Source organism: Cygnus atratus, chromosome 15 (assembly GCF_013377495.2).
Source record: "Cygnus atratus isolate AKBS03 ecotype Queensland, Australia chromosome 15, CAtr_DNAZoo_HiC_assembly, whole genome shotgun sequence".
Taxonomy (NCBI): Eukaryota; Metazoa; Chordata; class Aves; order Anseriformes; family Anatidae; genus Cygnus; species Cygnus atratus.
The window spans coordinates 13,138,856-13,164,903 of record NC_066376.1 but is presented as its reverse complement, the minus strand read 5'-3'; the positions used below and the strand labels follow the sequence as shown (position 1 = coordinate 13,164,903).

Sequence of the window (26,048 nt, the reverse complement as noted above, 5' to 3'; positions counted from 1 at the left end):
AGACAGGAGGGTGTTAGGCTGTCAGAAGTGACCTACCAGCATCAGAGCACAGGGAATGAGAAAGTTGATGATGTCCCAGAGCAGGGCGGACAGCCAGAAGTTGACCACGTAGACGCCACTGACAAACTGGACGTGCTTGGCCTTGATGGCCCGCTCACTGACCAGCAGGAGGGCAAAGGTGCTGGCAAGTGAGGCCATGCCATAGAGTAAGTTGATTGCAATGGCAAACCCGGTCTGGCCCCTGTGGGAGAGCAGCAGGGCTGGTTAGGACAGGAACAGCTTGACAGACCGACGCTGAGGCTACACGCGGACAACACGCCTTAACCATGCTTCTCGTGGAGTCTACACTAGCGAATGCCCCATAACCAAAGCACGTCTCCGTGGGACAAGAGTCTTGCACAAACAGCCCTCCTAGCACACCACAAACCTCCAGCCACCCTGCCTTTGCCTGGTCCCACCATCACCCCCAAGGTAGAGGCGAGGTGCAGACAACCTGCCCACAGGACTTCCCAAGTGCAATCACAGCTACGTTTTGGTCTGAGAACCTCCCGCCTCGGTCCTCTGCTGACACCAGTGCAAACAATCCCATTTGTGCCAAATTCAAGTCGTGAGCCCTAGCAGGAAAGGAAGTGCCGCGCGATCAGACGTACTCCATGAGCTGGTCTTTGGCCTTCTCGGTGATGTTGCGGGGCTGAGGGTAGTTGGTGACCGTGATGGAGGCGTTGGGGCCAGCCAGCACCCTGAAGACAGCGTTGTCGGCCAGCATTAGGGCCGTGGCGGGGGAGTGATAGGCCTGGTTGTTGAACAGCGCGGTGACCATCGTGCGGTTTCCAGCTCCTTCGAAGGCGGCGGCAGCGATGTAGTGCTCGTTGAAGGCTCCCCCCTCCTCGGATGCTCTTGAGATGAGGTACTCCTCCAGGCCACCTGCTGAACACCGCTGCTGTTACAAGCAGACTCCAGGCAATGAGAGCTGGCCGGGGCCACCTGGAGAAGCCCCCAGGCAGCGCCAGCTCTGGTGGCCCACTTGGCCTCGAACACAGGGGCATGGAGAACACAGCTCTGCCTGGGTGAGGAGGGGAAGGAGCCCACCATGGGACACTCCTGTGCAGGACAGGATACAACAGGGTATGTCAGGTGGGACCCCAGCCCTGGCAGGAGAAAAGCCTGCAGCCCCTGCACACGTCGCTGGGCATTGCGCGGGTGCCCTGCCAAGCCTCACCCAGCACCTCCAGCGGCGCCTGACGCTGGGCATCCAGCAGCTCCACGTACTGCTCTGCCAGCTTCTGCGGCAGACCCGAGGTGGCCGGGACGGAGAAAGGCACAATGGTCTGGCCGTAGGGCTCCAGCGTCAGCCTCAGCAGGGAGGAGTCCCTGGGTCCCGGGAAGGTCTTGGCCACGATGAGGGCAAAGGCGGTGAAGATCAGAGGCACGAGGAACTGCGCTGCCACCATCTTCCAGTTGCGCCAGCTGTACATGGCTCGCTTCATGAACATGGCGTAGAACTGCTGGCAGCACAGGTAGAACTGGCGGGGGAGAAGTCAGGTCAGCGCCGGTCCCGCCGCCACAGGCAGCCCCCTGAGCCACCACCCCGCACGGCTGCTGGAGGGAACGAGCCCAGAGCCCCCTCCCTGTCCCCCTCCAGCCCCCAGCCTGTACCACCACCTGCTTCCAGCAAAGGGTTTAGCAGGGCAGCTGCCTGACTTCAGTGTGGCTGGTCAGCCATTCAGAATCCACGGCTTCCCAGCAGGAAGCAGTCACTTTGGGATCTAAGGTCTCAGAAAAGCAGCTTCAGACACGGCCTTCACCTCAGCCCAACTCTCAGCACTGGAGGTTCACAAACAGGATTGCTGCGGCAAGGCTGCCTGCCAAAGCAGCTGAGAGGCCCAGAGCTCCCAAGCCCAGCACATGTGAGCGCCTTCTTTGCTTTTTAAACCATAAACATCTTTCTCCCTCTCTAGTTTGAGACATGCCGTTGAGAAGGACGGGGCAACTTATCACAGGCACGTAGGCAGCGGGCCATGAAGGACTGCAGCAGATCTGAAACACCCAGTGAGGGAAAGAAGCCTTTCTCATCTCCCTGCTGGAAATGCCAAGTGCTGTAGCAAAAGCAGATGAGAAACACTTGGGATCACCTAGACATCTTCAAAAGGTGGCATCTCTGCAGATCACAAGATTAACATGAAGATTGGCAGTGACCAGCCCCAAGCAACCCTTAAAATAATTTGCACTGAAGTTTAGGATTCCACTTCTCCATTAGCGACTTCCAAATCACACAAGGAGAGACGGGGCCGTGGGGAGGCTCCGTCCAGTAACCCCACTGCCGAGGTCCTGTCCCTGGGGCACTGACACCCAGCACTCACCCCAGTGTTGAGCTTGATGCTGGAGCAGTCCTCTGTGATGAGCGCTCCGCTGTCATCCGTCATGTCCGTCATCCCGCTCAGGCTGCTGGAGTCATCCATGGCCCAGTCGTTGGAACGCCTCTCGTGCTGGTACTGCAGAGCAGGCAGCTGGATGGCCTGGATGTCCATGCTGGAGTCCACCAGCTTCCCAACTCTGCACCAGGAGGGAAAGGGGAGGATGAGAGACGAACCCAGACAGGATCAAGCTGGAGAAGCCAAACCCAAGAGACAAAACCCACATGTGCTGCGGAGAGCCCAAGTGCAACCTGCGTTGGGTTGAGTCTTCCAACCTTCCCTCTCTCCCCAGGGCAGATGTTTTTCCCCCAGTCTGGACATTCAGATACAGAACTTTGGAAAGAGCCCGTGGGAGAAAGGTGCTGCCTGTATGAAGCTTCTTCCACAGTTGCAACTGCATTTTTTTTTTAATCCATTAAAAATCAAATGTTTGTTTTTTGCAGGGAAAAGGTAAAAACATGACTTAGTGGGACTTCACACTGACATTTGGACCTGGTGTTTTCAGCCCAGAGAGCATCCATGCCTGGGGGACTGTGCTGGACACCACTGCTGCTGATGCACATAGGGGCTGTGCCACAAGACGGCTGTTGGGACTGTCCCAGTGCTGCTCACAGAGCCCAGGCCACCCCTGCCCACACGCTGCCCTGGTCCCAGTCCCATTACCCTCTGGAAAACTCTTGCAGGACATGACTAAGGCACACGGATTGCACAGCCAGCCCCGAAGGGTCCCTGACCACCACTCTCGGGGCGGACTCAGCTCATGATGGAGGACCCAGCTCGTCCCCCCACACACTGCTCTTCCCACCGGCTGGACCACAGCCCAGGTCCCTGCTGTCACTTAGCCCTGCCGGGGCCAGGGCCAGCCCCCTCCTGCCTGTCCCCCTACCTCAGGAAGACTTCCTCCATGGTGGTGACAGAGGCACCGTAGCTTGCGATGCCCAGCTCCTCCCGCTTCTGCTCCAGCTCCGTGAACAGGGCCTCAAACCTGAAAGGATGAGCGAGGTGTCAGGCTTTGCTGCTCATCCCTTCTGCTGCAGTCAAAAGCCAGCTCCACCAGGCAGAACTCCCCCTGCTTGGGGGCACCCGGAGGTGGTTTCACGGACGGCAGACAAAGCCGTGCAGTGCAGCACCTATCCAGGGGCACACCCTGGGTCTTGGATTTCAGCACAGCCACAGGTGAGCAGAGGATGAGAGACGTCAAAATGCTGGTTTGAGTCCTGCAGCCAGCTTCAGGGCTGCCCGCAGCACTGAGTGTCCTTCTATCCCCAGGAACAGCTTTTGGGCTCTGTCTTCTGCTGTTCTTTCTTGTCACAGGCAGCCTCAGCCACCCTTATGCCACCGCCCCATCCAGAGAAACCAATGCTCCCAGCCTCCCACACCCTGTCCAGGTGGTTTCTGCATGACAGGCATGGTGGCACGACAGTGACGTGCCAGCAGACACAGGGGAGGACTGCAGCGAAAAGAGGAACCCAACTCGACTTTCTAGGACCAGGATTGCAGCCACAGGCTCACACATACCTGGGCCTTCCCAGAAGATGCAGAGAGCAGAGATCCCCCACTGCATGCAGAAAGGGGATCCACTCGGGGAGGGAGAGCAGGAGATGACACCATTACCTGTGCGTGCTCTCTTTGGGTAGGATGAAGGACAGCTCTGCCCCGGCATTGCTCTCCATGGTGGCGTTGGGCACGTACTGACAGATGAGGCGGGAGATCTCCCCCAGGTTACAGTAAGGTTCTTTCACCATCACCATGTGGTATCCTGCCCCTGGGAAGAGGGGAAAAAGAGGGTAAGCTACGGCCCAGTCTGGGCCAGACCTGGCCCTTCAGTGATGGAGCACAGAGAGGGGCTGCCAAGGCACCGCAGGGCCTTGCTGGCTTTGCATGGGCTGCAGACACAATGCAAAAGCCAGCGAGAAGGGCTGAAGGCAAGCCAAGGCGCAAAGCTTTCACAGCACCAGCCACCTCTGAGTGACTAGCTGTGAGAAACAAGCAAGGGTATGAGCCTCAGGAAAGGCATAACAGCACAATGGGGAGGCAGGAAGAGGACAAACACTCTAGCACATCCTGCCTGCTCCTTCCTTACCGTATTTACGTTTGAGGAAGAGCGAGGAGCCGCAGCACTGCAGCTCGCCCTTGGCCATGATAGCTATGCGGTCCCCCAGCAGGTCAGCCTCGTCCATGAAGTGGGTGGTCAGCAGGATGGTGCGGTTGCTCCTCTGCTGCTGGAGGAGGTCCCAGGTGGCTCGGCGAGAGGCTGGGTCCATCCCCGATGTCGGCTCATCCAGCATCACCACCTGTGCACCGGAGATGGGCACGGGTCAAAACAGGTCTGGGAGAGGCACGGTGGCGCTGGAAGGGGTAACCTTGGGACCCACGAGCCTTGAGCTCCCAGTGTGCATGCAGTGGGCTTGCCTGGGGGAGTTCCCAGGCAGCAGAGCTGCACTGCAGCCTCACAACATCAGTCTCAGAGCTGCTTCCCTTCGTGGCAGTGCTTCCACCTCCTTCTCACTGCCCCTGCATCTCCACTAGCACACAACGGGTGAGGGACAACCTCAGAGCTGCAAAAAAAGCCCACACCGGCCCCGGGGAAAAAGGCTCAAAGCGAGCCCCACTGCAGATGCTTGCCTTGGAGTCCCCGATGAGGGCGATGCCGATGGAGAGCTTTCGCTTCATGCCGCCGGAGAGCGCCTTGGTCAGCGAGTGGCGTTTGTCCTCCAGGTTAAGGATCCGCAGGACGTGGTTGATCTCCTCGGGGCACTTGGAGGCTGGGAATCCCTTCAGCTGCCAGACAAGGGGAAAGAGGGCTAAGTCCACCTGCAGGGGCAAGCGTCCCTGACAAAGATCCTTCCCACCTCGCGAACAACCGGCTGCTAAGCCCCACCACGGCCCCTGCTCCACACCCTTCTTCTCCACACCCAGGGGCTCGCCTGCCCGCTGATAGCCCTGCGAGCGGCGGGCAGTGCTGCACCACGAGCCCCAGGCTACCCCAGCACCAGGCTCACCCCTGCATAGAAGTGGAGGTGCTCCTCCACCGTCATGTTGTCGAAGAGCACGTCGTGCTGGGGACACAGCCCCAGGCTCCGGCGGATCAGCACCATGTCCTGCGAGATCTCATAGCCATTGATGTACGCCTGCCCGCTTGTCGGGGAGTACAGACCTGTGAGGAGCAGCAGCAGACCTGTGCTGAGGCTGCAGGGCAGAGCTGGAGGAAAGGGCTGGGCCCTGCCATGGCCACGAGCCCCCCCAGGCGCTGCCCGGCCAGCACCCGCAGAGGCTGGGGCACGAAGCTCTTCCCTCCCACCTGCGGGGGAGGCCGAGAGACTTCCACAGGCGAAGCTGGTGCCGCTGTGTGTGCGGGAAGCCCACAGCAACCCATCCTACAGCGAGCCCTTCCTCCTTGCAGGGCTGGCTGCGATCTGCTCCGGGCCCCTGAGCCGAGCAGCCTGCACACCCTCCTGGAGGACACCCTCAGGCCGATCCCCCAGGCTCCCTCCATCTCCCCCAGGCACTGATGTGCTTCCCAACACCCTGCCGTCCCCGGCTAACAGCTCAGCAAACCCAAGGTGCTCTGAGGAAGAGCAAAACCCCTCCCCAGGCTCAGAGAGGACACACAGCTCCCCTTCCCCAGCCAGCCCTGCCCGGCAAGCCCGCAGGCAGCACCCCCTGCTCCCGCCCATGGCAGGACACAGCCCCTACCTGTGAGCATGGACAGAGTGGTGGTCTTCCCAGCACCGTTGTGTCCCAACAGAACGGTGATCTGCCCTTCATACATGTTCACCGTTAAGTCCTTGACTGCCTCTTTCACCTTGTTTCCCACTCTGAAGACCTGCAGAGATCACGTTAATGAGCTGACGCTGCACTCACGGCGAGTGCTGTCAGATCTGCGCCCTCCGTTCCTCCAGGCAGTCCAAGCCTGTGATGCTCACGTGGGGTTGGCATCAGACAGCAGCATTCAGCAGGCTCAGCGCAGTTATCCTGCACCCATGGGTACCTAACACTTCAGCCCACCACGAAATGCAACCAGCTCTGGGGAAGAGCCTTACCTGCACTACAGGGCCCTAGGTGAAGAGGGCAGTAAGTGATGGGGAACCTCCCCATAGGTGGGAGCTTTCAGAAAACCAAGCACAAGGTGCAACGGGCATTGCTGCTGCACGGGCAAGCACAGGTCAGCCTGGTGGGACCAGGACGGAGAGCACTGCAGGCCTGCTGTGCTGGAAGAACAGGGCTGCTCTGCCTGAACACCACATAGACCAGCAGCCCTGCCTTCCTCCTCCCATGCCTACTGCCCTTCCTGAGCAGGGATTGAGGCACCCTGTGAGCTCAGGGTGCTGTGACATCGCTTGACAAATTGTTGTGGGAAAAGACCTGAGCTGTGCTCCTGTCGGCCACCACACCTGGCTGCTCCTTGCAGAAATTGCACGGCCAGGGACTGCTCGAATGCTGAGACAGCACGGGGGATGGGAGAGCACAGGACCAGAACTGGTGCTGGTGCTGTGCTGGGAAGGCAGTACCTTGGAAAGGTGCTTTATTTTGATTCCTGACACGAGGTCAGAAGGCTCCTCCTCAATGTACTGGCTCTTCAGGGCTTTCTCAGGGTCCTCCTCCTCCTCCTTCTCTTTTCCCACGACAGTCCTGGGGCGCCCACACCAGTACGAGGGCTGATAGGAGAAGGCAGAGAGACACTCAGGCATGGCATGGACTGACCCTGCTCCCCCACGCTCCTCTCCATGCCTCCCAGGGATCTGCAAGACCTCTCTTTTTGGGCTGTCAGTTGCTAACCAGCGCATCTGCAGCAGGCAGGCCAGCCAGAGGGTGGAACTGCTCCTCCTGCCCTGCTGCTGTCCCCCCCCGTCTGCTTTTCCCTTATAGCACCTGTGATCACACAGGCAGCTATTCCACCACTTTGGTCCCACGGAAAAGATCAGTGCTTCAATGAGAAGCAAAATTGCTCAGGTAGAAGCACCCTGCCTTGAAAAGCCTCAAGAATAAACACAGTGGACAATCAGCCCCCAAAACCCTGTAATGCTCTAAACAGAAAAGGCCTGGGATCCACTTGCTGCAGTTACACCCTTTTTGACCTGCTTCTCTAGGAATGAAATGTCCAGGACCTTAAAACCCTGTGTAAATAGCAAGTCAGCAACTCCCGGACCCAGGGCATCTGAGTGCCAGCACACCAACATGCCCAGCACAAGGCTGCACTGGGGTACTACTGCCTTCTGCCCCAAATCAGCATCTCAACAGCTGCATCTCCACTCCACCAAGAGCTCTGCATGGGTCTAGCTTCAAGAGGAAGTCAGATGCCAGAGTGCAATTATGCTGCGATAAGGGGATTTAGAGGGGAGGAAGAAAAGCCTCCCCACGTTCATGCGATCAGAAGCGATGTGTCAGTGCAGCTTAGGGAATTCTCAGCGAGCAGCTGAGCTGCAGCGACCACCACAGTGAAGGCTGGGCTGACATCAGACCTGGCAGTGGCACGGCTGGCAGTGAGGGCAGCACAGCTGACGGGTGACGACTGGCTGGCCCTGCAGCTGCAGCCTCCCCAGGCCAGCAGTGACAGCACAGGACAGACCCCGCTGCACGTGGCTGCTCAGAGTGGTCTCAAGCGACTGTGTCTGCTGACCCTCACCTGGGTCTTCTCTCTAATGCCTTTGCTTGGGGCATGGAGACATGGTTAGCAACACCATGTGTGCCAAGAAGCGTTGGGACAAAGATTTAAAGACAAGAAGACCTGCAAGACATAGTTCATAGACAAAACTCTGGCTGCATCACCCTTTACCGCAGACGCACTGCAGGCCCCCCGGTTTTGGAAGCTGATGCTGCCACCACTTCGCTTTAGTCTGACTTGCTGCACAGCCCCAAACCAGAAAACATCGCTGGGTAATGCCCGTAAGTCCTGCTGGAAAGGGTGCGTAAGCATTGCTCACCGTCAGGAAGAAGTACCAGGGCTGCGGCACGCCGTACTCCCCTGGGAAGACAGCCTCCACGTACCAGGCCACCAGGCCGTAGAGCACCGAGTCCAGGAGCAGCATCCCCAGGACTTGTGCCAAGGTGAAGTTGTCGTCCACGCTGATGGGCTTCATGAGGTCCCTCCACTGAATGCCAGTCCCTGCAGTGACACAGGGCACTGCTCATCCCTGCCAAGGGCGCTCGCTCACCCCCAGAAGGATGGAGGGGAGCAGCATGTGTTCCCAGGGCTGTAAGATAGCATCCCCTACCCTAATTCAGTGCTCTATAATGAGAAGCACGTGCACAGCCCTACAATCTCCATTTCAAATACGTAGAGAAAAGATGTAGCAGAAGCGTACTAAATCTAGAGGCTCCCACCCCATCCCTTGCACACATCACCAAACTTCTTCTATCACTTTCTCCATAACTGCCCTGGGAAGAAACCATCTCATCTCCAGCCACTGCCCTTCCATCCCTGCAGCCTCCTTTTAGTCCCACCACTTTGCAAAAATGCTGCCTCTGCTGGAACCAACAGCGAATTCTTACTAATGTAGAAATTTAAAAAAAAAAAAAAAAGGAAAGGAGGAAACACAGTAAGTTCCCATCCCTTGGAACAGAATTAACTTTGCCACCAAAGCGGCATGCGACAGCATTGTGCAAAGCAGAGACTCCATTTGGTGAATGCCATATGCATGGGTTTGGAGAGGGCAGAGCCCTGGTTCTGACAAGAGCTGTGGAGCACCCAGAAATTACCCGTCCTGCTCTCATCCAGCTTCTCCCCGACTTCTTTCTGCCCCTCCAACCACCTGCCAGCCCGTCCCGACCCACCGCAGGAAGCACTGACGCACCGAAGGACGTGCTCACCTTTTCCTTCAAACATGCCTATAAGCTGTGCCCCCATGGCCATGGCCACGTTGGAGATAAGGCAGGACGCCAGCTTCTGGCTGTGGGACATGAGGTCGTAGCGAGGCGAGATGAAGAAGTAGGGGATGTAGGAGAAAAAGTACAGGAAGCCACCAGCAGCAGCCGCAACATTTGCTGCAAGCACAGAGAAAAGCGGGAGGGAAAACATCAACCAACTTCTCACCAGCTTTCCATCCACAGAGATCCAGACCTTTTGTACACGGGGGGCAGGATGATGACTTGCCCAACCCAGTGCACTCTGGGGCTGCAGCAGCTGGACGAGGCCCTAACACATGAGCCCGTCTGGTTTGGGAAGTGACAGTGTACACTTCCAATGCACTATGTGGAAAATGCAGCCAAAAAAGGGAGGAAAGGACCCCCCTCCACATGTCAAAACAAGTTATTCTACACGCAGCCCTGTTCAACCTCGTGTAACTCTGGAGCTGGCCCTGCTTAGCACGCACTGATGACCTCCAGAACTCCCTCCCAACCAAAATTAATCAAAGGTCTTACAGCACAACCCCCGGCATTGCATGGCTGACCCACCCAGCCCTGCAAGGAGGCGGGCGGGGAGGAACTCACCTCTCGAGAAGAAGGTGCTCACCATGAAGTTGAAAGAAATGGAGGAGATGGAGAAGATGGCGAGGAAGGTGAACACCAGCGTGGGGTCGCTGTTGGTAAGCACCGCTCCTTGTTCGCTCACCTACCGAGAAAACGGGGTCAGGCGTGGGGCTGGCAGAGCCGCTCACAGGGGCAGGCACACGGGGCCAGCAGCGCCTGATGTCCTCCGTGGGTTAAAGGCAAACAGAGGCAGGTGGAAACACTCAGGCCCTCCCAGAGCAGTCCAGAGGAAGGAAACGGGGGCCATCCTCGTGTGACGCAGGGTCTATGAGGCAGGGGATGCCTTGCTCTGCATCCAGACAGCCGCCTCCTGCTTCTCGTGGTGCAGGTACGAGGATTGGAGAGCTCGAGGCCCCGAGGACGCAGCCCTCAGCAGTGGGATGGCCCTGCCTGGACAGTGCCTGCACCCACAGAGCTCCCACCCAACCTCCTGGGGAGGCTCACTGCTGCCGTGCGAGGCAGCTACGGGCTGCAGGGCTGTGGATTCAACACCCTGAAGCTGAGAGCAACTGAAACAGACTCCTGGGTGCCCTCCACGTGCATTCACCCACAGAGAGCTCCAGCTTTGCCCACACAACTCCAGCCTCTGTGACACACAGGGACGAGTCCCAAGTCACCAGGGCAGCCCAGCCTGCGGCAGAGGAGCCCTGTCACCCTCGTGCCCCACCACCGCAGAGCTTCTGGCCCGAGGGAAGACACTCACCTGGACACAGAAGAGCACGGTGACGAAGAACACGGACACCAGGAGGAAGAGGAAGAACATGAGGAACCAGGCGCTCCAGTGCAACCAGTTGCTGAGCCCCATCATGTGCATGTACTCCTGCAGGGAGGTCATGCCGTCACCCGGGGCTGCTCTCACACTTCCTGGGCAGGGGAACGCGGGCACGGCAAGGGGAGGTGGAGACCGCTCTGCCCCACAGCACCAGCGAGGGAGGCGGCAGCCCCGGGTGCCCCACAGGAGCTGAAGCATTCCTGCGCAGCCCTTCAGCATCACAGGGTGTCCCCCACCTCCCCAAGGAGGGACAATGTGACAGTGGGGTGAGGAGAACCTGAAGCCACAGCAGGAGGGGCTGGCGTGGCTGTGGGGCAGGGGGCAGGCCGAGCCCTGCACGCAGCCTGGCTGTCGTAACCACCGCGTCAGCCGAGCTCCCCGCCGCCCACGCACCACAGCACGGAAACATGAGGTTCCAAATTTAAAAGACAAAAGTCCTATTTCCCACACGCTGAACTTCTGCACCCGTGAGAGCTGCCTCTCTGCAGGCTGCCCCTCTGAGCACCCTCACACCAAGGGAAGCGGAGCGCAGAGCCACGTCCCAGCAGCAGGATTAGCGACATTCCTCTCAGGGCCTTGCTAATCCGCTGCCATCGTGCCTCCCCGACTCCCGTGTGCTGGCTCCAAACCCAGTGGGGATTTAACCTGGAGTACTGTGTCCAGCTCTGGGCTCCCCAGTACAAAAAAGACAGGGATCTCCTGGAAAGAGTCCAGCGGAGGGCCACAAAGGTGACACGGGGCCTGAAGCACCTCCCCTATGAGGAGAGGCTGAGAGACCTGGGCCTATTCAGCCTTGAGAAAAGAAGACTGAGAGGGGATCTTATCAATGTTTATAAATCCCTTAAGTGTGGGAGACAGAGGGATTTGGCCAACCTCTTTTCAGTGGTTTGTGGGGACAGGACAAGGGGCAATGGCCACAAAATGGAGCACAGGAAGTTCTGCATCAACATGCTAAAGAACTTCTTCATGGTGAGGGTGACGGAGCACTGGAACAGGCTGCCCTGGGAGGTTGTGGAGTCTCCTTCTCTGGAGATATTCAAGGCCCATCTGGACGCCTACCTCGGCAACCTGCTCTAGGGAACCTGCTTTGGCAGGGGGGTTGGACCTGATGATCTCTGGAGGTCCCTTCCAACCCCTACAATTCTGTGATTTGGTTGCTACCTGGCTTGTTAGGGCACCCTGTGCAGCCAGGGCAGCATAGCCAGGATGCTCAGTGCACAGGGTATCTGCACGGACAGCAGTGAGGGCAGCCGACCACCAGGTGATCATGCCACAGGAGACGTGGTTCCTTCAGAAAGAAGCTCCCGGCAGCACAAAGCAAGGGAAAGCTCCTCCTGCAGCATCTACATCCATGAAAAGGGCAGCATGGGAAACACCAGCTCAAAGACCCTCGCATTACCTTCAGCTTCTTCTCCTTCTCGTGCACGACAGCGCGGACGATGTTGAGCGAGGTGTAGGTGAAGCTGAGCATGAGCAGCAGGGGAAGCTGGTTCTGGATGGCGAGGACAAAGAGGTCGTTGACGTAGGGCGGGTAGGGGAAGCGCTGCACCACCACCGTGATGTTCTCCAGGAGGCTGGCGGCGGTAGCGCTGGCATGGTACTGCATGATGGCCCTGTCCACAGCATGCTGCACTGCCAGGAAACCTTCTCGGATATAACCTGCATGGCAACAACACCGGGAAGTAGGGACGGGCGCGTGTTCTCCAGGAAGCAGAGAAGAGCACGGCGCCTTTGGAAGAGAAGCAGCCTTTACAGAAGGAGGGATTTCTTGGGAAGAGCAGGAAACATAAAAAGAGCTCATAACAGAAGGAAACGTTACTATGAAAACACTATCGTTCCAGCAGATGCTGGGAAAGATTTAAATCAGAGGAATTTAAATCTTTAGTAATCATCATTTAAAAGCAGCTAGCAGAGAACCTCGAAATAAACTGCAATCCTCTTTCTACCCACATGTTTTTATTTGTCTAAGATTCTCGGTCATCGTTAACCATCAACAATGCCACTGAGCAGAGCTTATTAGTGGTGTTTTGGTTTTTTTTTGGTAAACCAAGAACATGGGATACTACAGTATGTTTTGGTGAGGAAGAATATATCCCATTACTGACACATTTGGTTTAAAAATTTTGTGCATTAGAAAATATTGAAAGATTTATTTTTCCTTTTTAACCGTTCTATTGTTACTTGGGCTTTCTGCCACGTTACTTAAATTGAGACTCAGATTCTGTTTAGAACGCCCCAAGTGAGCATTTTGAAAGTTGGCTGCTTAAAACGCGCTAGACAGGTAAGGAAAAGGTGAGAATATGAGATTACTAAATGTTATATATTAACTAATTTGCTAAACAAATACTGTAGTGAGAGAATTGATCCCAGCTTCTGGTCACCCCGTCCTGCAAAATATTTGAACTAGCAGGTATTGTCCTCTTGTGCTCGGTTTTATTTACACTGTGTGAGCAAGAACAGTCTGCCTGCTTTCTCAGTCCCTCAGTCTTCTTCTTGATGTCGCCATGAAATCAGGAGGAAGAAGACACCAGACTGGGGGAAATATCCCTTTCACAGCCAGAAAGGAAGCTCCCGAAATCAAGAGCTGGGCTAGTCTGAAACTGGTGCCAGTTCCAGCAACGTGGCTGCTGCCTCCTGCTCAGTCTGTGGTCTGGCTTTCATTAAAAACCTGCGCTCAAACCACAGAATTGCTCTATTTGAAGTATTTAAATAGCACGATAAATCCTAGATAGTTTGGACCCTGAAATACACTTTCCATTAACCCATTTAAAAAGAGAAAAGAAGAACATCCACACGCCTATCTCCTTGGCTGGCAGAGCAGTGCAAACCCGCCAGCGGCCTCACCTGGCGTTCCCCCATCTGCAAACTTGGCCTCCCGGGGGCCGGGCAGCTGGAAGAGTGGGAAGAGGTAGCTGGTGTGCCAGTCACGGTCCAAGTTGGGGTTCAGGCCCGTCTGCTCGCTCCGCGGGGCGTTCCTGGGGCTGTACTTGAAGCGCAGCTCATAGTCCACCTGCGGGGACGACGTCCACATCACACACCAACCACAAAGGGGTGATTTCGGGACACGTCCCGGGAGCAGCTGCCGCAAGGTGCCAGGGGGCTGCATCCAGCCCCGCTGTCCCTGGGGACCCACAGCACTCACCTGGAGGGGCAGCGGGGCCGTGCTGTGGTTGAAGCGGTGCTTGAAGACGACAGCAGCCAGCACGCTGCCCGAGCGGTTGTCCACCCTGACGTACTCCTCGAACTCCCTCTCCGAGGCGAAGCCCTGAGCTGCAGGGAGGAAAGCTGGGCTGTGAGGTGCCGGTACTCAGAGAGCAGAAGTTAGATTTCCTTTCACAGAAAAACCTAACGTTATTTTCAGTTTGAAACACGAAGTGCTAAAATTTTCTGTGCAAGGAGATTTCCAAAATGCTTAGCTTTAGGGAAGCGACAGCCACTTTCTTCAACTATTTTAAGCCAATATTTTTCTAGATAGAAACTGCAACAAGATGTGACAAAAATCAGAACTAAATCCTGTAGCTTGACAAAGTAAAACCGTTGCCTTGATGTTCTGACAAAACCGAGGCATCCTTGGAACTGAGTGTGGGTATTTATCCGAATAAAAATTTGTCTGAGAATTTCTGGTCACCCCACTAGTTCCCAGGGTGGAAGACAGACTGACGAAGCATAAATTAGTCCAGCTGGATGCCCTTTTTTCCAACCTCATTTGCTTTACCCGACCATTCCCTGTAAGACCAGGCCGCTGAGCAGAGGTCTGTTCTGGGAGACCTCCTCACCCCGGCCGTCAGAGCACAGGCGCTGCCCCAGCACCCAAGAAGCCGAGAACATCGCGCCCCGTCCACGTCACCACGGCGGTGCAGGACGGAGCCGCGACCACGCACGAGCTGCCGCCTGGCCCCGCTCACCTCGGATGCTGATGGGTAAAGCTCTCTCCACCGCCTCAGCGATGCTCCTCACGGCGCTGCTGTTGGAGGGGACGTACGCCAGCTCCCAGGGGTTGCTCGGGTGCCGGCGGTAGAAGAAGCCCGGCAGGTCATCCACGGACTCGGCGGGGTAAATGGTGGCGTTGGGGTGGCTGATGGAGTGCACCCGATGCCGAAGCGCAATCAGGATGGCAGCAAACAGCAGCGGGAGGCAGATTTCTGTGACCGTGACCAAAATCTGCCGTTTCTGCAGCAAAGCCGAGGGGAGGGGAGAACAAAACCAAAACCGAGATGTTAACGCTGGAAGCAGATCAAGCGCAGTAACCACGACCAGGGCGCGTGAACGCCAGGTGACCGAAGCGCTCCTGCACCTCGCAGCGCCTGCAGCCACCTGGGTTTCACAGCCGGGGCTTTCCTGCAGCTGGCCACAACGAAAGAAGCTGCCAAGTTAACCACGAGGCCTGGCGGGCTCTGATGGCTGCACCGAGGAGGTTCCCACACCTCCCAGGACTTCCCAGCCACGGTGGTTTCTGTCCCCTTCCCTAACATCCGTCCGGCTTTGAGCCACGTGCCTTTAGAGTCAGCCTGAGCTCAGCGAGCGTCACAGGCAGCAGAGCCCGAGCACCACCCTCCGGCCCCTCGTTCTCCCCCGGGGCTGCCTCTCAAGACTTCAGACTTTGCACTAACTGCCAGCACGTGCTCAGCCTGGGCATTAATTAGCATTTAAAATTGGGCTCCTCCATTTCTGCTGGCAGGCGGCCGAGAGTCAACCTTTTGCAGGATGGTTTGCAGCGGGGGGGGGGTGGCAAGGAGCAGTGGCTCTGCAGATGCAGCTGTGAAGGAGCGTGAGCGCTGGGAACGGAGGGGATGGGGCACTGGAAATGGCCAGGAGTGAGGCACTGCAGCCCAAAAGGCCCAGAAAGCAAGAAGAGGGAAGGAAATGGGGGATAAAACGGGAAATGCAGTAGGATCTCTGTGAAAACGACAGAGGTTATTGCTGTAGCACGTACCAACGTGGGCAGCAGGGCAGAGGGGAGGGGGAACGGGACAGCCCCGGGGGTGGTGCTGTGCACGGTGCTGCGCCCAGCGCCACGCTTCCTCCTGCAGCCCGAGTTGCCCACAAGCGGGGCAAACCCATCTCGCCCGACCTCGATCGCTGCAGCCACGGCTCCTGAGATTTCTCTGCACGCACCCAGGCCCAGCAAGCCCCGGTGAGATCCGCGGCACCGTGGAATATTTTGCGTGCATGCACAGGGCAGAAGCAACAATGCCAGCCTCCAGGGGCTGTGGAGGACCCTACAGGAGCACAGGGCACCGCAGCCCCTGTCTGCTGGAACAGGGAGTGACAAGAGGCACACGGGGCAAGAGGAGCACTGAGAGGTTTATTCTCCCAACTTCGCTGTCTCGGCAGCTCGGTGTCTCTCCTCCCCTGCCTGCACTGACCGCTGCTCCAGCCCCGTGCTCCGCAGCAGCTCCTTTAGATCCACAAACATCAGCCCCTGAGCGGCGCTGCCCATCACGTTATAACCTCACAGGCTCCCTGCAGACTGGAGAAAGGTTTTATTTTTCAGATGGGAGGGAAAAAAGGAGCAAGTTGGGCAGCCTCTCAGCGCAAGGAGCACAGAGTCAGCCCTGGCATCGCAGACGGGATGCGGAGGCTCTGGGCTGGCAGGGAAAAGGAGTGTTCCAAAGGCGACGCTCATAAAAGTGAGCGTTGCAGTTGTCTGATGGTTTTATAATGCAGCTCTTGCAGACCAGCTGCCTCCTGCAGATTTACTATCATATTAACCCTCTAATAGTCCCTTGGACTTTCTCCAGAAGGGCTGCCTGGCTCCGTGAACTTGGCGGCTAATACACATTTACCAGCACGGGCTTTCGCTACCACGGAAGTCATTCACGCTGCCGTGTTTCAGAGGCAACTCATCCATAACCATCACCGCAAACGGCTGCTGCTGCCAGCCCAGGGCAAGCCGTGTGCCCCCACCCCAGTACCCAGCTCCACATCGCCTGCCGACGGCTTGGGAGCTCCACACCTTGGCCGGGACCACATCTCCTGCTGGAGGCTGAGCGGGGAACAAACGCCCCTCTGCATTCTGGCATGGCAGAGCCGAGTCAGTGCCCAGCCTCGGAAAAGGTGAGGAGAGGTACCCGAAGCACGCCCAGGGAAGGTGCGTTCCCCTCCCTGTGCCGGGAGGCTGCTCACAGGCACGCTCCTGGTGGGGCGCTGCAAGTTGGCCCTGCTCCTAGCACGGAGGCAGCAGCCCAGCTCACCCTCCGCTCTGCCCGCTGTTTACTTTTACACGACGCTGTGCTGATGTGCAGAAGGGGGACCGAAGCTGCAAAAACAGCCTGCTGCTCCCTCCTCCTGTGCTGCCCAGGCCTGGCGAGAGGCACGGCCACGCTGCTCCCAGGGGCTGCAGCCCCTTCCTGCTGCCACTCCGCTGGACAAGGCTGGCACCAGGATGAGCAGCGAGCCCCGGGCTCCCTAAATCCCTTGTAATTAGCAGGCTGCCACGCACAGAGCTGGGCTGGGAGCAGGTGCCAGGACAGCGGTGGTTTAAGGCAGCCCACGCACCCCTAAAAGCTGCTTCTGAGGACGGCGGAAAGCAATGGGGTAAAACCATCTGCGTCGCGGCAGGTTTACAGGTGCTGCGCAGGAACTGCCACTGCTGGAGGACGTTAAAGGATTTGTGTAAGGAGATAGCTCAGAAAAGCCACCGCCGCACAGGGGTTATCGTGCCCGTGGGCAGGGAAGCTGAACTCCACCTGATTTCAGAAGTGAGGGTAATGGTGAAACATGGGCATGAGGGGATGGGGACAGAGACAGACAGGCGTTGATCCCTGCCCGTCTGTCCCGGACACAGAAGCACAAGAACCAGGACGCCAGGAAAGCTCTGATGTAACCACGTCTGGCAGTGACAAAGGCAGTGTCCCCCCAGGAGCGCCGTGCCAGCCTACCTGCAGGATGTAGTTCTTCCAGAGGAGCAGCCCAAACTGCCTGAGAACAACCATCCTCCCATCGGACGGGGACCGCCGCCGCTTCGCAGGACTCTGGGGAACAGGAAAGAGCAGTGAGCACGGTGCCCTCGCAGACCCAGGCAGCTCCCCACTGCCAAGGCCCAGGAGCTTGCTTCGCGAGCTGCTCGGCCCCCAGGCTCGCTGCGTGGTGGAGCGGAGGCTGCTGAGCCCCGCCAGGGCAGCAAAGCTCCCTCCCGACCCACCTGCCCCATTGCTCCCAGCCTGGCCCTCAGGAACCCCCGCAGCAAGGCAGGAGCCCAAAAGTGCCGTGCTCTCCCTGCAGAGCTCCCGGGATGTAAGCCCACCTGCTGCCATGGGTGGACAGCAGCCCTGAATCACCGCCGGCCCCGTGTTTGGGCACTGCAATACTCCTGCGAGCTGGGCACCCAAGTTTCATTTTGCCACGAGGAGCGCCAGGAGCTGATGATGATGACGGTGCGAGGAAATCGGCCACGCTGACGGGAAACATCCCAGGCATCGGCAGCAAGGCCGAGGGCGGCTATCGCCGTTCCCAGAACGATGTTGCAACAACTGGCTCAGCCCCGAAACAGTGGAAAATAACCGCTGTGCTCCCTCCTCAAGGGTCATTAGGAGCCCTCGAGAGCCAGAGGCGCCCTGGGTTTCTGGTGCTATCTGGTCCCAGCCATCTGCACGGCCTCGAGGCAGCTGCAAGCATCTGGACGCGCAGCGAGGGAGGCTGCTGTTCGGAAACCCAGCCTGCGAGCACCAGGAGACGTCGCAGTCACGGAGCCCGGACGTGCTCCTGGGGCGCTGCACCCACCACGCAGAGCAGGGCAGGAGCCCCACGGGCACGGGCAGCGCCTCCGCCGCACCGGGGCATCGGGAGAGAGCCGCCGGGCGAGCACGCTGCTGCCCAGGGCTCTGCAAGTCACCCCGAAGGCTGCCGTGCAAAGGGAGCCACCGCATGGGCCGTGACCCACTTCTGGCAGCTGCGCCCCCTCGCAGGGGTCCTTCACCCAGCCGCAGGCAGGGAAAAGCTTTAGTTAAGGGGTGTGAGCACAGGATTACAGAACCACAACCGGCCCGAGGACGGCCAGGAAAGCACTTGTAGCCCACTCTTTTGGTTAAGATTTCAGGCTGCGCCTCCGCCTCCCCGCGATACAGGGCGTCAGAAGTGTTGGTTTTGCAATGTTAGCGGTGCTTTCCCAGAACAAACTCTCGTCCCAGATGAGAGGCATGGCTGAGAGAAGCACAGGGGAGAAAGGTCCGCGCCCCAGGGTGCTGCGCCCAAGCCCTTCCCCTCTCTGGAGGAACCCACCAGCCCTCCTCCCACTTCCAGCTTAGCCATCCCTCCGGCAGGCACGCAGGGGTTCCCCGAGGAAGCTCTCCGGCCCCAGCGGGAGGTGAGCTGTGCTGGCACTCACCACGTCACCCCACTGCAGGGGGTCAGCCCCGGCACGAGCACAGCCAGCCAGCAGCACGGTTGACCCTAGGACTACGAGACAAGAGGAGGAAGCACGGCCCCGCCAGCAGCTCAGGATAAATGCCAAATAATTATCTTTCACAGACCCCTGAACTCAAAGGTCTTGCGCCAGGCAGCTGAATTCACTTCAACACATCACATTCAGCAACTGGAGCCGGGAAATGCAAACCACAAAGCTGGGGGAAAGGAGCTATTGAGCCAAACAACACCCCTGCTGTGCTCGGAGACTGAGCCCAGCAAATCCCCTCTTCCCGGCTTCGCCTCGGAGGTGCCCTCTGCCACGAGGAGACCCGTGCTCCAGCCCCAGCCTCACAGCTTGGTCCACAGGCTGGCAGCGCCGCCAGCCACACGGAAGGACGCGCTGCCTCCCAGAAACAGCGTGGGAGATGCTCGGCAGCAGGTTCTCCAGCTCTGGTGGCTACAGCACCAGCTCCCCAGACCTCGCGCGGCTGCCCAGGTTCGGAGGCTTGCTGCACTCGTGCGAACAAAGGTGTATTTTCAGCAGACACTGCACAAAAGCATCGCCTGCAGACACGGGAAAGCTGGCTCTGAGGGGCGGCCACAGAGACACGGGCAGCGCCTCAGCCGGCTGCCCCTGCGACGACAGCCGCCTCCTCCTCCTCCCTCTGGCTGCAGTGGGGCTGGTCCGCTGCCGCTGGGATCGCTTCCTGCGGCCAAAAGCACCCACAGACAGCTGGGCCTCCAGAGATTAATAGCGCCAATAGCCTCGGCAGAGAGCTGCAAGTACAAGGCGAAGCAGCCCAGCAAGGCCGGGGGGAGGTCAGTAACCCACCCGGCCGGAGCCTGGTAAAACCGCACCACCAGCACAGCGCCAGCAGCTGGGAGAAACAGAACGGCAGCAAGAGCAGGTTGAAAATCCACGAGGATCCGTGGAGAAAGCAACAACCAAACGTTTGCCCAGCCTGCCCTACACGGTCACGTCCCTGAGCCCTCCAGGTGTCCTCCTGGCTTGGCACACTTCTTTCCGGCCCTGAATCAAAATCCAGGTGCAAGCTCTGAGCAAAAAACCATCTGCTTTTTTACTGTTTGATACAAAGAAGTTAGAGTCTTGCAACAGCCCGCAACGTCTGCGCCGGACTGTCCTGTTCTGTGCAGTAACCCAGAAAAAGAAGAAGCCCGCTCCAGAAGAAGCCCGTCAGACACCACCCCTTCCAGGCAGCAGGCAGGGGAGGAACAGCAAAGGGGATTTTGCAAAGGTGGCTGCTGCTAGATGTCAGTTAAAACAGACCGAAGCCCATCCCGTGCCCTCTCGTCCCCAGGGGGACGCCCTGGCAGAAATGCCACAGGTAGGGCCAGGACCCCTCCGGCCCCCAGCCCCACGCGCAGCAAAGCGGACGACAGGACCCACGCGCGCCCACACAAACCACCCGAGCACAAAAACGTCCTCCTGCACTTACTCGAGGGGCATCGGGAACCAATCAAGGCAACCAAAACCATTGCTCCTTTGTTTCATCGACAATCCGACAGCGACCTACCTGCCGCTCGCCGTGCCGCACCCTCGGAGGCGAGCCAGACGCCTCCCGAGCGCCCGCACGGCGCTGCTGCTCCCAGCGGGGCTGTCACCTCTCTGAGAAAGTGTCAAGCACCTCTTGGGTAACGCCAACGCTACACAACGTCAGAAAACTCCAGTACTGCCAATCAAATTTGTCCACCCTTTTTTAAGTGTCCCAAGAAAACCTGCACTGAACTGTTTGCTGGCTGCGGAACAAGAGAAGGAAGGAGCTCGGTTACAGCAGGGCTGCTCTTACAGACTTGAGCGCAAAAAAAAAAAAAGGTTTCCCAGGTTCTGAGCATCCCCGGAAATGATTTTTTCAACCCAGAACGTGCAAAACCTGAAGGGAAAGCCTTTTTGGGAAGGCGCTCCCTGGGCGAGCTCTGCAGCGGGGCTCTGCTGCCCCGGCCACGCTCCTGGGGCCACTCACTGGGGCCAGCTCCAGCGGGATCGCCGTCCTTGGGAAGCGGGGCTGTGCACAGATGGATCCGGGCGACCGTGGGAGGCACCGCGCGTACCTTGCGAGAGGACACCACGCAATTCACCTGCAACCCCGTCGTGCCGGGGCAGATCAGGTTACCCTCCAGAGACGCTCTTCTGCCTGACCTCAGCGCTCGCTCTGCCAGCCAGGACTGACTTTCCCCGCCAGAGGCGCAGCCCAGGGGAAGCAGGAACACGGCCAGCTTCCGAGAGCACAGCTCTGGTAACGCGCCGTCCCCCAGTTCCACCTCCCCAGAAACACCCCGCTTCCTGTGCCGGAGCGCTGAGGGAGAGAGATCCTGCTGAGCACACGGGCACAGGGCTGGCCCCACGGCCGCCCTCCTGCCCACGAGGTGCCGGGGTAGCTGCAGATGGGCCCGGCGGGTTCGGATCGGGGCAGAAGGACGGGCAGGGACAGCGGCCACAGCCTGACCCCGCTGCCATCCCCCCAGAAGGGCCGGGTGAAGGCCGCGTGCTCCTGGGAGCAGCGGTTATTTCAGAGCACTCGCTGCATTTCTGCTCTTCTGATGTCCTGTTGCCATAGGAACGCGGCCTGGAAATGGCAGACGTGGCTTTTTTTTAATCACTTCTCCCACCAGCTCGGGGAGGGAGCATCCTTGGAAGGCTGGAGGCAGCAGCCGGGGCCGAACACGGTGCCTGCTGCAGGGGGGGGGCAGCAGCCGTGCCAGGGACCGCGGGTTGATGGCAGCCAGGTCCCAGGCGAGGGCACCCCCGGTGCTGGAAGGGTGAGGCTCTGGACAGCATTTCTGGGAGCCGTGAGCGATTTCCGACACCTCCAGGAAATCCTGTCTCCAGCAGCTCCAGGACAGCCTACCCGGGGCCGCCAGCGGCCGCAGCTCCTGCTGCTGCGTTTCCTTTCCCCTCTCGCTGCTGCAGGAAACGCAGGAGCCGTGCGACGAGCAGCCAGACCGTAAAAAAAGCCACGACCTACCGCAGTGCGAGAGGCCGGGCGCACAGAGCCATAAAACTCGCCGGGAGGCAGCGAGCCCAGCAGGATGGGGCCCGGCCGGCTCGGCACAGCCCCGTGGCACAGCCACAAGCCCCACAGCCTCCCGCCAGCCACCGGTGTGGCGCAGCACGGCCGGGGCCGCTCGGGCTCCTTCCCTGACGGCTCGGCGGTGCCGGCAGGGAGCAGCCAGGTGGGAACGGCGGCGTTGGACCCGCAGCTCCCGGCTCCGCTCTGCTCCCCGCGGGGTGACACGGCCTCGAGCCCCGCTCGCTGCGGGCACACGGGCAGGCTGTGAGGCCGCAGCTCCGTGCGGCCTGACCCCCCGAGACCCCCGCCGGGGCTTTTGACGCTCTCACGAAGCCGCCCGCACCGCCGGCACCTGCTTGCCCAGGGGTCAGCGGCTCCTCGCCCGGCCACCGACGGCCCCCGAGGGCTCGCCCGCTCCCCGCGGGCACGCGCCCCGCACCGCGCGCGCGCCTTCGCCGGGTCGACGCTCGCCTCCGCGCCCGTCCCGCGAACGCGAGCGGGGCAGCCCCGGCTGCGGGCCCGGCACCGGCGGCACCCGAGGCCCGGCCGCAGCGAGGCGGCTCCGGCAGCTCGCCCGGTGCCGAGCGCTTCCCCATCCCCGAGGGCGAGCACCGGCAGGGGCGCCGCCACCCCCGAGGACCCCCCCGAGGACCCCCCGCGGACCCCCCCGGGGATCCCCCCGGGGACCCGCCCGGGGACCCGCCCGGTGCTGCGCGGCGCTGCCGAGGGGGGCTCGGCCGCCGCCCCGCGGGGACGGAGCCCGACCGGCGGCACCCGCCTCCCCCCCCCGGCCCGGCCCGGCCCGGCCCCCCCGGCCCGCACTCACCGGCACCCGCCGGCCGGGCGGCTCCGGCCTCAGCGCCGCACCCGCGCCGCCGCCGCCGCCGCCGCCGCCGCCATCCCGGGAGCCGCCCCGCCCCGCGCACGCGCCGGGCGTGCGCGTGCACGCGGCGTGCGCACGCGCGTGCCCGCGAGCGCGCGCCCCGGGGCGGCGAGGCTGCGCCCGCGGGACGCGGCTGGCTGCGGGTATGGTGGGGGGGGGGGGGGGGTGCGCGCGCGCGCGCGGGGTGCGCGTGCCCGCGGGCGCGCCCGGCCCGGAGGTGCGCGCCCGCGGGAGCGCGGGGACACCTGCGGCGCGCGGGGAGCGGGGCGGCCCGCAGCCTCCTGCCCTTCCCTGGAGGCTAAAGAGCAGCGGTTCGTCCTGCCCGCCGTTGAGATGAGTCCTGCGAGGGCTGCTTTGAGCCCAGCGGCTCTGAGGATCGCTTCTCCTGCCATGTTTTCATCTCGGGGTGGTTTTGTCAGGCCCCCCCCCCCCCCCCCCCCCCCAGTGCCCCGGCTGACCCTGGCTGCCTTCAGAAAATGAAAGGAACAAAACCAGGACAAGGGTGAAGCTTCCTCAGGGAGGGAGAGAGCAAAGCTGCAACATCAGCTTTAAAAATAACCGCACAAAGCCGAGGAGTGACACCCCGTGATCGCGCTGCGCAACAGGAGGGGGCCCGGGGCAGGGCTGGGGGCTCTGACGAGGGCTGCAAGGGGAGGTCCTGGGCGGCCCAGCAGCAGGGGAAAAAGGGGAGCCCAGGGGGGAAGCGTCTCCACAACCGGCCCTGGTCCCCCCCAGCAGCGGGTGTCTGCGGAGGGGACGATGTGCCCTCGGACACATCGCCTGGCTGCCAGCGAGGACCAAGCAGCCCTGAGCCCGGCTTGCCCAGCAAAGCTCCCGCCTGCGCTCGGCTGCCTGGCAGCTGCCAGCAGGGCTCGGGGCAGGAGGAGCTCTCCCAGCTCTGCGAGTTGCCAACCCTCCGCAGAGCCGCACGCGTGCTTTGAAGCATGAGTGGTGCAGGTTAGCCAGGGTGGGATGGCGTGTGCCTTCCCTCCGAGCGCGGTCAGCTGGGGCTTGGTGCGCTCCACGGGTGGCTGGTGAGCTCCTTCTGGCTTTTCCCCATCGCTTGGGACCACGTTGCGAACACAATGCTTTTAACCTGCTGCAGGTGTAACAGGGACGGTGTGAGCAGAGCTCTCGCGTGGGGTCTGTGCCGCAGTGCCAGGGAGCTTGGCAGCATGACCATGGGTCCTGGGGAGTATCTGGGGCAGCTGGTGCCTTTGAAAGGCAGTCCCATGGCGCTGCAGCCTCGCGTCAGCCTGGGTTGAGCCAGCCCTGCCGCGTCCACGCCCCTCCTACAGCATGGTTTGATCTTCCCCAATTACAGCTTCCCCGTGACCTTCCCTATTGCCTCACTCGGCTCTTCTCTGTGCCTGGCTTTGAAGGAAGCGGAGCGATTAGATCAAAACATAAGTCTTGCCAAAGACAGTATTTACAGGCTCCTCATTGCTCCTGGAACAGCAAATGAGAGATGTTGCAATGAGGCAGGGTGACATCGTGGTGACTCAGCTGGTGCTCAGGAGACGCACTGGGGCAGCGGGGAGGGAGCAGGGTCAGGACAGACCTGCGGAGAGGGGCAGCAGCACGCGAAGGTGCGAGGACTGGGGCTGCAGTCGGGTGCGGGGCGGGGAGGACTGGGTAGTCACATCCATTGCTACGCATGGGCAGAAGACAAACTGCAGTGACGGCCTTCTCACCTCCCTGTGTCAGAAAGCTGGAGAGTGCTTGATTGTGGGTGTCCCCCCCGCCCCGATGGCTCCATCACACTCATCACCAACATCTGAAAGGATGAGAAGTCAGCCCCTGTGCTGGCACAGCTGCTAACCCCACTGCCGAAACCTACTGGTCACCTCCTCCTTCCAGATATTCCAGTTTACAACCATCTTCCTGTGTCCAACGTCAACCCAGCCAGTGGCTGTCCCCAGGGAGGTGGCCTCTGGTGCAGCAGCACCTTTTCACGCTGGCAGAGCCGAGTTGCGTGTCCCCGAGCCTGGGGACACCAGCCCACGGGATGGCCCCTGGGCAGCATGGCCGGGGGGCTGAGGTCCGTGCTGAGGATATCCACACCTAGCGAGTGCTGGGGAGCACTGCTTGATGACGCCGGTGTGGCCATGCGGCACCCAGGGACGAACCTGGCCACGTCCCAGTGCTCCCCGCCACCCACAGAGCAGGAGCTGCCAGCGATGCTTCCCTGGACAGCCCCAAACCACGAACCCCAGGTCAGAGACAGGCAAACAGAGCTGACTTCTGCTGAGATCACTTCCCATTTTGTCCTAGTTTCTTCCCACTTGTTGACTTAGCTGCAGTGCTGGCTGTTGCAATACTGGGGACTGTATTTGTTACCCCAGAGCGCCACCTCCCAAGAGAAGATGCCAGGGATGTTTCTCGTGCAAGTGGGGAGCAGATCGGCACCTTGCTGATTCAGAGCCTCGGGGTGAGCATCCATCCGTTACGTCTTGCAGAAACTGGGAGCATTGCAGGAAAAGTCAAAAGTTCACCTAAAACACACCTTTAGAGGAAACTGGATACACTGCAGCCAGCGCGGCTCACACAGCAAGGGTGGGCAGGCTGCTGGTTAGGCAGGTTGCCTTTAGTCTTAGGAAAAAAATAGAGAAATCTTCAGAATAGAGAAAACATTCTAAGGAATGATGAGGTCTAAATGAAAACCAAGTCAGCTCTTAAACTGAAAACAATCCCAGGAGGGTTTTTAGATCAAGGATGGGGTGAGATCGGTGGGCAGTGGTGCAGGGACTCATCCAGAGGTAAATTCGTAACTCTGCCCCTTCAGCAAAGTTCAGAGGAAAAGAGACATTGAAAACAGCCTCCAGGACAAGAGGAGATGCAGGTGGTGCTCTGCCGTGCCTGCAGCCCTGGCAGGAGGAGCAGGCAGCCTGGTTTGGGTGAAGATAAGGCATTGGTGAAAGGGACAGGCCGGAGCGGGAGGTGTGGAGGAGCTGGTGGAGGACCGGGCGTGCAAAGGGCTGGGGGAGGCACGGGACCAAGCAAGTAAAGGCGTGGGGTGCAGTCAGGTGCATTGGGAAGCAGCTAGGTGCACTGGGAATCTGCAGGAACCCCCGGGGAGTGGCCCAGGAGACACAGAGGATGAGGGAGGAGGGCACTCCACCCAGAGAGGATGG

The 26,048-nt window shown here is 59.9% G+C and overlaps 1 protein-coding gene across 2 annotated transcripts in view; it reads right to left on the bottom strand.

The window, feature by feature from the left end:
- Window positions 1–22,940, bottom strand: part of ABCA3 (ATP binding cassette subfamily A member 3) — a 29,831-nt gene extending 6,891 nt beyond the window's left edge. Inside the window, exons 1-21 of one of the 2 annotated variants that reach the window (XM_035548808.1) lie at window positions 22,858–22,940; window positions 17,538–17,630; window positions 14,562–14,826; window positions 13,799–13,926; window positions 13,501–13,666; window positions 12,056–12,315; window positions 10,588–10,704; window positions 9,846–9,966; window positions 9,225–9,398; window positions 8,339–8,520; window positions 6,926–7,072; window positions 6,111–6,240; window positions 5,417–5,571; window positions 5,040–5,195; window positions 4,498–4,708; window positions 4,029–4,179; window positions 3,301–3,399; window positions 2,361–2,553; window positions 1,220–1,523; window positions 651–927; window positions 37–241 (exon numbers count right to left, since the gene is read on the bottom strand). In XM_035548808.1, coding sequence (XP_035404701.1) covers window positions 37–241; window positions 651–927; window positions 1,220–1,523; window positions 2,361–2,553; window positions 3,301–3,399; window positions 4,029–4,179; window positions 4,498–4,708; window positions 5,040–5,195; window positions 5,417–5,571; window positions 6,111–6,240; window positions 6,926–7,072; window positions 8,339–8,520; window positions 9,225–9,398; window positions 9,846–9,966; window positions 10,588–10,704; window positions 12,056–12,315; window positions 13,501–13,666; window positions 13,799–13,926; window positions 14,562–14,826; window positions 17,538–17,591 — 3,495 coding nt within the window. In that variant the 5' untranslated portion in view covers window positions 17,592–17,630; window positions 22,858–22,940. The remainder of the gene's footprint in view (window positions 1–36; window positions 242–650; window positions 928–1,219; window positions 1,524–2,360; window positions 2,554–3,300; window positions 3,400–4,028; window positions 4,180–4,497; window positions 4,709–5,039; window positions 5,196–5,416; window positions 5,572–6,110; window positions 6,241–6,925; window positions 7,073–8,338; window positions 8,521–9,224; window positions 9,399–9,845; window positions 9,967–10,587; window positions 10,705–12,055; window positions 12,316–13,500; window positions 13,667–13,798; window positions 13,927–14,561; window positions 14,827–17,537; window positions 17,631–22,857) is intronic. The other variant, XM_035548809.1, reaches the window with a different exon arrangement.
- Between the last annotated feature and the right edge of the window lie 3,108 nt (window positions 22,941–26,048).